Source organism: Oculina patagonica, chromosome 4 (assembly GCF_052425735.1).
Source record: "Oculina patagonica isolate OP01 chromosome 4, crgOcupat, whole genome shotgun sequence".
In the NCBI taxonomy this organism is placed as follows: domain Eukaryota; kingdom Metazoa; phylum Cnidaria; class Anthozoa; order Scleractinia; family Oculinidae; genus Oculina; species Oculina patagonica.
In genome coordinates, this window is record NC_135761.1 from 59,395,137 (window position 1) to 59,404,082 (window position 8,946).

The following is an 8,946-nucleotide window of genomic DNA, read 5'->3' on the forward strand; positions in this document are numbered from 1 at the left end:
GTGGAGATTGAGAACGAAAGCTGGCAACTGGAAGCTCTGTAAATTACTATGAAAGGTACAACTTTCTATTGTCACGCGCGTACTGGGCAAAGTCAAAAAGAAAAGTTGATTCTCAATTTGCATTTGCATGGTTTTAAACATTGCATGTCAACGAATGCTGTATACTTGTACCCATCGAACTTTGAAATAAATGTACCGGGGAATGTATGGCCAATGCAGAGAATTTTTGCCCTGGTTTTTTTTTAATAAGTTTGTTTGAGCAATGCCTTGGGTGCCAGAGGTTTTTTATGCGCGGTTTCCGGTGTCAGTCACCCCAGATTATTCAACAATCATATAATTGGTGTTTTCCTCGACCCTGCACCCCCCTTCCCCCCTCTCCCAGCTCCAGGTGTGTTTGGTTTTCTTGGCTCTTGATGTTTAAAAATATACAATGAAGAAGATGCTTTATGGTTGTTACATTTTCAATCATAACTCTAGGAAGAATTGGCATGAAATGGTTTCGTTCCCAAATTTCGTACGAAATTGGCAATTTCATCGCGTAGTTGTCAATCAAAACAAAAACAAAAAATAGAAATACGTAATGTTATTGCCGAGTACTAGTTTGTAGCGAAATTCGGAAATTTCAAGCAGACTTCGAAAATCGACGGTTTTGTGAAACGCACTGTAAAAGATAGCTCATACAACAGCTTACAACTCCTGTAATTTGATAGAACGAGTCAAGTAAACAATGCAACATACAATTTGTGACCATGTGCATGACATGTCGTACTATAGCAACGGTATAACCAATGGAAAACACTCCGATTTACTCTCTTCACTCCCACTCATTTCCTTTCCAAAAATAAACAACCAAGCAACTGAGCGATGAAGCGTGCAACTCCCTCAGAAATGCAAATTATTCTGTTATTTTCTAAAGGAGGTTGTACTGCTTAGATAGGGTTCCATTAGTGAGAGTGCCCTTTATATATGTGCTTAACTCCAAGCACCGTTTCCAGCCGGAGAAAACAGCGGCAACATTCGCGCAAAAACTGCGCATAAAATGGCATTGTTATCTAGGAGACTATTGCAGCTGGTAAGTAATTGTGTTGGAGTTGGTTGGCTATATAGATTGTCACTGTTGTGCGGTATTCGCGGGCATTTTGTTTTTAATTTATATATGTTTTGAAAGAAAATGCCACCACAACGTTTAGCAACTTGGTACCTTGATTTCACTTTAATCCTTCATTAATTGTCTTTCCAAAGTAGAATTACAATGTACTCTAATATTTAAAATATGCAACTTTCCAAAGTTTGTTTAACTGAAAAGCGGAAATGTTTTATAAACAGGAAACATTTTTACGTCATTCGATTATTTGTACCTTCAAACGGTTTAAATGCACTTCGATAATATTAGTCGTTTGTTTACATTGCCTTCGTCTATTTAAGCATGCTTTAAAAAACCGGCTGACCATCTCAAGAGTTTCGACTCGGCTAACCCTGTAAGTTAATTTAGCGAGAGAACTATATCACTATTTATCTGGACTGTTATAATTAATTTCTTGTATATTTACATGGGCTAAGTGTCTACACGACCAAAGGGTTACTGAACCACAGGAATATATTGCATTTTCCCACTAAAGTTGGGTGTGCACTTTTAACTGTCGTTTTGGTGAAAAGGGAAAACTATTATATCTCTACTAAAATGTCACTAATACTAACAGAAATATTTCCTGCAGTTACTCTCTGGCAATTCTTACTGTAGTTTACGTTTACGAACTTGATAAGGGGGTCTGAATGGGGTAAACTGATTAGCGACAAAGGGCGAAAAATATAACTGACAACCGACAAAGTGATTCAGTAAATTTTAACTTACAATCGACATGAGGACCATGCAATTCATACACGACTAGCGACAAAGGGCAAAAAAAATCACTACAACCGACAGGGAAAAAATAAGCCGACATGTGGACTCCTCCCATTCAGAGCCTCTTATCAGTTAAACCGAGAGCCTAATCTCTATTACACACACACACCCAGCAAGTTTGCTAAAGCTCTAATTAAATATTTTGCCAGGTTTCTTTTAGAAAAATTTTTGAGGGAGACACAAAATATTTTAGGCGAACGTTTTACAAAACGGAAAAATTATCAACCCGTAACAAAAACATATTAACCTGCGTCATCCCGTTTATTTCAAAGGCTTTCTTGCAAACTAATAATCACATGGGTAAAATCTCTTTCGAATAAGAAGCCTGAAATCTATAAGAGAAAGAAAGATCCATAGCCAATACTGAATTCTTGTGTTTATTCCGTTCTGTATGTTACAACGACTTTAGGTTGTTCCGAGACAAACGTGTTTCTTGCTTTTGGCAAGAGCGGAAAAAATAAAACAAAGGAATACGGTAAACAATGCACTATGAACAAAAAAGGAATTTAAGTCTTACGCTTGTCAGTTTCAATTTGTAACGAACGCAGGGCAAGAACAATGGAATAAAATTCAGTAGTCAAAACTTGAACTTGTGTTCGGGGGAAACAAAAAACTTCTGACAACTTTTTTTCCAATCACAAGTATATTTCACAGTGGATCCATGTCGAATTTCAATTTAAAAATCATAAATTGCTGATGAAATATGCCAAAAACATCACACCCACGTGCGTGACGCATTTTGACAAAATCAATGTTTTAATGACCTTACATAGAAAAGACTGCGTAAACTAATAAGACCATCGTACTACATAGATGGCCGGCCTTTTGTTTAGGCAGACAATCATACGTACGTCGCAAAAACGTCGTTCCCTGACCAGCGGTTGTTGCCGAAAATGAGTGATTTCTCTCGATTAATCTTTACTTAGCTTAGAAAGGCGGCGGCCTTCTTTTCTATTTTTCAGCTAGCTTTCTTTGTCGCAATTACCTTGACAACTGCCAGACCAAGCATTTATTGGCAGCAAGAAGATGGCTACAAGAACTACGACACAGGTTAGTCTTCAGATAAGTAAGCAGATTTCTCCGCAATATTTAAAAAATTTAAAAAGAACTTCATGTTTTTTTAACTCCTGTAAAGGTCTATAACTCCCTTCGAAATCCAATGGGGATCAAATTAATGATGTGCGACCGGGTTATTTTTATATGTACAGTCAACTCTCTCTCTTAACGGACACCTCTAAAAAAGGAAGACACCTCTTTAAGACGGACCCCTGGTGTTGTTCCCGTCCCTACCGATTTTTTAGTCATTTTACTGTAACTAAACTCATTATAAGACGGACACCTCCCTAAGACGGACAGTTGGAGCCGGTCCCGATGGTGTCCGTTTTAGACAGTTGACTTTTTATAACCAATATATGAAAGAACCCTAACCCTATACGCCCCAAAATTGTCATATTACTAACTAATATCTATTACTTATTTTAGGTACAGAAGTTGAAAACAGAAAAAACGGTCAACTCTATGATTCAGTTAACGACGATTCATATAAAGCTCAAACAATCATCGATCCGAAAGAAGATCGACACCAAGTGAATAACGGATGGGATGCCACCATTGATGACGATATTGACAGGCTGCTAGATCAACTGAAAGGTAAATTTTAATTGAGTGACAACTTCATAGTTGCACCTTATCTAAGAGCACGATTTATTTTTCTGAGAACGAAATTTGAAACCCTTCTTCTTGTAAGCGAAGAGACGATTCTCACCGTGAGCCCACAAATTTAAGCAATTGGGGAAAAGAGCAGTGAAAAATATATTAACATGATTCGAAACCTTTTGGACAGGTGTTGGTTTAATGGGGTAAAAATGTTCCATCAAAGTTAACAGAAAACTGTTGTGGACAATCAAAGCTAAAATTTGTATATGCTGAAACTCAGTTGACAGAATCAAAAGCACCCATTTGGAAGCTTGAACGTTCAAAACAAATAGAGACTTCGACGACGACGATGAAATAAAAATTGCAAGTCGTGTTCGTGAACGTAGCACATAACAGACAACGACCTGTACCCTCAGATTACCGAACAAATTGGAATTAAGAAATGTTGGACGCTTTTTACTGTGGGAGGAAAACTAGATTACCCAAAGAAAAGCCTTGCCTCGGAGCAAGGACGTGAACCAAGAACACACTCAACCGGTTGTTCCAGTATTGAAGTATCGTAAGCCGTTATACTGTAAATGTTGTTAAAAATTGTTCTGTAATACAAGTATATTGTAAGTAAGAAGATAAAAGCGTCTCTGGTAAAATATTTTAAAAAATATTAGCTTTCGACCGCCAGACTGCTGTTTTCGACGGATAATTTTTTTTTATCACTTCTTTTATTCGTCGAAGACAGCAGTCTGGCGTCGAAAGCTAATAAGTTTTAAAATATTTTACCAGAGAACGCTTTTTATCTTCTTATAATGAATCCTGATATCGGATCTTCAATATTTTTATATATTGTAAGTATTACAATATGTTTTTGTGTTTTGCAATGAAAAAAAAATAAACAATATAAAAAAACAAACTCAACCTACATATGACGCCAGGTCCGGGATTTAAACTCGGGCCACAGTGGTGGCAGGGCGGACGCTCTCAGTACTGCAGCATCCATGCATCCCCATATTATTTATTAACTGTCACACGTGCATGCGAAATCATGAGCCCGCAACCGTGTAAAAGGTAGGGAAATGTCGGTGGACACCTTCTCCTCCTTTCGGGTAAACACGCTGTTATTAGAGAACTTACCGACGTCATATAACACCAAATGACGTCAAAAAACTACTTTGTAGTTGTAAATTCCAACACAATCACGCGACAAATAAAAATACTGTCTCTCTGTTTCTGAAGGTGAAGAAAGCGAAGAAAAAAGTGGCGAAGAAAGTGGAGAAGAAAGTGGAGAAGGAAGTGGCGTAGAAAGTACAACTGAATCACCAACCACTGAAGGAAGTACTACTGAAGCACCAACCACAGGAGAGGAAACTACTACTAAAGCACCAACCACAGGAGGAGAAACTACTACTGAAGCACCAACCACAGGAGAAACTACTACTGTAGCACCAACCACAGGAGAAACTACTACTGAAGCACCAACCACAGGAGGAGAAACTACTACTGTAGCACCAACCACAGGAGAAACTACTACTGAAGCACCAACCACAGGAGGAGAAACTACTACTGAAGCACCAACCACAGGAGGAGAAACTACTACTGAAGCACCAACCACAGGAGGGGAAACTACTACTGAAGCACCAACCACAGGAGAAACTACTACTGCAGCACCAACCACAGGAGGGGAAACTACTACTGAAGCACCAACCACAGGAGAAACTACTACTGCAGCACCAACCACAGGAGGGGAAACTACTACTGAAGCACCAACCACAGGAGGAGAAACTACTACTGAAGCACCAACCACAGGAGGGGAAACTACTACTGAGGCACCAACCACAGGAGAAACTACTACTGAAGCACCAACCACAGGAGTAGAAACTACTACTGTAGCACCAACCACAGGAGTAGAAACTACTACTGTAGCACCAACCACAGGAGAAACTACTACTGAGGCACCAACCACAGGAGTAGAAACTACTACTGAAGCACCAACCACAGGAGTAGAAACTACTACTGTAGCACCAACCACAGGAGGAACTACTACTGCAGCACCAACCACAGGAGGACAAACTACTACTGAGGCACCAACCACAGGAGAAACTACTACTGAAGCACCAACCACAGGACAAACTACTACTGAAGCACCAACCACAGGAGAAACTACTACTGCAGCACCAACCACAGGAGGACAAACTACTACTGAGGCACCAACCACAGGGGAAACTACTACTGAAGCACCAACCACAGGAGAAACTACTACTGAAGCACCAACCACAGGAGAAACTACTACTGAGGCACCAACCACAGGAGTAGAAACTACTACTGAAGCACCAACCACAGGACAAACTACTACTGAAGCACCAACCACAGGAGAAACTACTACTGAGGCACCAACCACAGGGGAGTAGAAACTACTACTGAAGCACCAACCACAGGAGTAGAAACTACTACTGAGGCACCAACCACAGGAGAAACTACTACTGAAGCACCAACCACAGGAGAAACTACTACTGAGGCACCAACCACAGGAGAAACTACAACTGAAGCACCAACCACAGGAGAAACTACTACTGAAGCACCAACCACTAAGAAGCCAAGTGAGTGATGAGTTATACAGACATGTAATGGTATGCACTTTTTCTATGACAACAGAGGTTTTAAGGATTTCCGTTGGCTATAATAAATCGCCTTCTAGAACATATTTAGCCTCTATGGGCTTTCTTCGTTCGTTAGTCGGTGCAGCATCCCAAATGTTTCTCAAGAATTGTTCATGGTGGGGGGGGGGATTCATGGTATAGCAATCAAACCTGTGTAACGGGCCTTTTTGACGTTATATCACACTATGTCATACATTTCAGTAGAATGACGCACCAAATGGTTTCTCGACACGTTTTGCAACTACTTTATAAATGCTGCGTAAATAAGATGATATTGAAGTCGGCCCAGGCGCTTTGTGCACCCATCTGCCAGGATAAACAGAATTAAATTACATATACTTGTGTTCTATGAGTGTCTTGAAACAGGGAATGTCGAAATTACAGCATGTGATAAATGGTCATAAATATCATTGCTGGCTCATTCTCGTTGCGGAACCTTTACTCTTACAGTGCATCTCTCCTCCTAGGTGAATAAGTCTCTGATATTTTCCTTAGTTATGCTACCGGAAACAGTCTGTAAGCGCTGCTAATGAAGATATGCCCCTGGTTTTGCCTTATCCAGAAAGTGGTTACGTATTGTTATTTTATCGACAGAGCCAACTGGTCGCTGGCCGTGGTCTGGAGGACATAAAGGAAACGGGAAAGGTATAAATCGTTGGTCATGACACAGTGAACCCAAACTCTACTTTTAAATCTCATTTGGTCATCTTTTAAGTGTCCTTTTTCATTCTGTTAACAGGGCCGTGGGGTGGAGGAAAATGGAAAGGAAAAGGTAATCGTTGTTCATAGACCGTCATAGAGTGACTTTCTATTGAGTGCCATAAAATCAAACCAAAATAAATACCTTGGCCAGTCATGAAGGACTCAGAAAATTTAGTAAACCAATCAAAACTCGAAACAAATACCTGCAGCTGGCACGAAGCGTTGGAAAACTTGTGCAAGCGGGGCACGATCAACTTTGTTTTACGAGGGTTGCACGTAACAGTCTTCGCTGACAAACCTGTGGCCCAGGGATCCCGTCGTTTGGAATTTAGAATGTTGGTTTTTGGAGGGAAAAAAACGGGGAACCCGGGAAAAACGGGGGAAGGGAGGAAAAAAAAAAAAAAACCCCCCGACCCCACCGGGGGGGGGGGAGCCCCCCCCCCCCCCCCCCCCCCCCCCCCCCCCCCCCCCCCCCCCCCCCCCCCCCCCCCCCCCCCCCCCCCCCCGCGATTGGTTATGGTTTTGCTTTTGATTGGTCAAGAAAGTGGCAATAGTTTTTTAAAGCAATCACTGAACGAAGGGATAGAAACAAACGCAATCTGAAATAACTTTTGATGCCCATATGTGAAAACCGCTCTTCCATCCAGATATGTCCAGGATTGAACGGTATGAGTCCGTTCCTCTGCAGGCTCACAAAGTGTCCTTTTAATAAAAATTCACCAAAACACACCAAATTTTCAAATATAAGTAATATGGAAATGTCAAATAACACAGTCAAAAAAGTACATAAAAAAACCGCGTCAACCAAAATCCATCAGAACAAAGCCCTACTTAAAGACAGCCCTAAAGCCCTAAGATTTTCATAGAAAATCAAGTTACGTAACCGAGGCTAAATACGGTTAATAAGCAAGAACACTGACAATCAAAACTTATAGAAAATGTAATGTGTTCGATTCAACGCACGTTTTAAAAACAAAATTGGTAACTGGTGAGCAGGATTAAACTGAAGTCTCCATATGGCATGCACCTATTCTTACAATATCTCTTTTCCTTTTCAACAGGACCCTGGGGAGAAAAGAAAGGCAAAGGCCCGTTTGGAATTGTTTCAAATTAGTGAAGCATTGAGAACAAGTGTGAAGTGAACCACTGAATAAACTTGAGGTCTTTCTTGGAACGCTTTAAGTTCGTCGAATTTTTATCAATTGCTTTGAGATACACATTTAGAGGGATGCGAATTTACAAACTAGTCGCATTACAACACTATATTCATGTAAACAGACCTAGGCACAGCCCTTTCACAACGGCTTTTTATCACTAATTATGTAACTTTGATAATGACGCAAGATGCACCGAAACGTCGGTTCCTATCATTTATACTTCTTGTATCATGTATTACCAAATCGTTTCTTATAAACCAATTTTCACAGTTAATTTTCTTTTGTTGCTCAATTTAACTCTATTGTAGTTTGTAAGAGTGTCAAGCCTATCAAGCGAATTGCGCCGCGTATCTTCCAAAATTTCTAAAAGTTCAGGTCTTTTAAGGAACTCCATTGTATCGTATAGCCGATTTTTATATTCTTAACCAAGTATAATCTTAGAATAAATATAACTACAAAGAACTGTTGTATAAAGTGAGTAATTGTCTAATATAGCCGGATTAGATGTATCGGTAATTACTATTATTCCCTCGTCATCATATCCATACGTCACAAACGGAAAAACGTGGTTACGCCATCGAAGTGGTAACCTTTTCTACCGTGGCGTGATTTAACTCGCGAAGACTCACGAGTGCAAATAAAATGGCAAATGAGAAGATATTAATTGAAACCAAAACTGAAGGTGTCGTAAAGGAAGAGATTTATGAAGTTTAAGTCTGCATCGGACCAAAGTTGTCCCATAGAGCCGGAGCTTATCTCGGTTTTCTTGACATGAAGCGACTTTAAGTATACTCCTCCCCCCGCCCCAGATGGGACGCTGGACCATCACAGATTTGCTCCTGATTTTAAATTCTCTGGTGCCCATTTATACACGTAC

General features: G+C 40.3%; 1 protein-coding gene and 1 long non-coding RNA gene across 2 annotated transcripts; both read left to right on the top strand.

Moving 5' to 3' along the window:
- The first annotated feature begins 838 nt into the window (after positions 1–838).
- Positions 839–6,051, top strand: LOC144648019 (uncharacterized). The gene is made up of 4 exons (XM_078507671.1): positions 839–1,072; positions 2,866–2,953; positions 3,386–3,553; positions 4,790–6,051. The coding sequence occupies exons 1-4, from the start codon at positions 1,040–1,042 to the stop codon at positions 5,959–5,961; spliced, it is 1,461 nt and encodes a 486-aa protein (XP_078363797.1). The 5' UTR covers positions 839–1,039; the 3' UTR covers positions 5,962–6,051.
- A 501-nt stretch (positions 6,052–6,552) lies between these two features.
- On the top strand, positions 6,553–8,525 carry LOC144650947 (uncharacterized). Its single transcript, XR_013570229.1, has 3 exons — positions 6,553–6,855; positions 6,950–6,982; positions 7,974–8,525. It is a non-coding gene; the product is annotated as an uncharacterized LOC144650947 (long non-coding RNA).
- The last annotated feature ends 421 nt before the right edge of the window (positions 8,526–8,946 follow it).

What these genes read in the sequence shown, in the direction of transcription:
- LOC144648019 (XM_078507671.1), top strand. Translation starts at nt 1,040, where the DNA reads ATGGCATTGTTATCTAGGAGACTATTGCAGCTG. An exon ending in CTAGGAGACTATTGCAGCTG is followed by an intron (nt 1,073 to 2,865) that starts GTAAGTAATTGT and finishes TCTATTTTTCAG; the next exon opens with CTAGCTTTCTTTGTCGCAAT. An exon ending in GCTGCTAGATCAACTGAAAG is followed by an intron (nt 3,554 to 4,789) that starts GTAAATTTTAAT and finishes CTGTTTCTGAAG; the next exon opens with GTGAAGAAAGCGAAGAAAAA.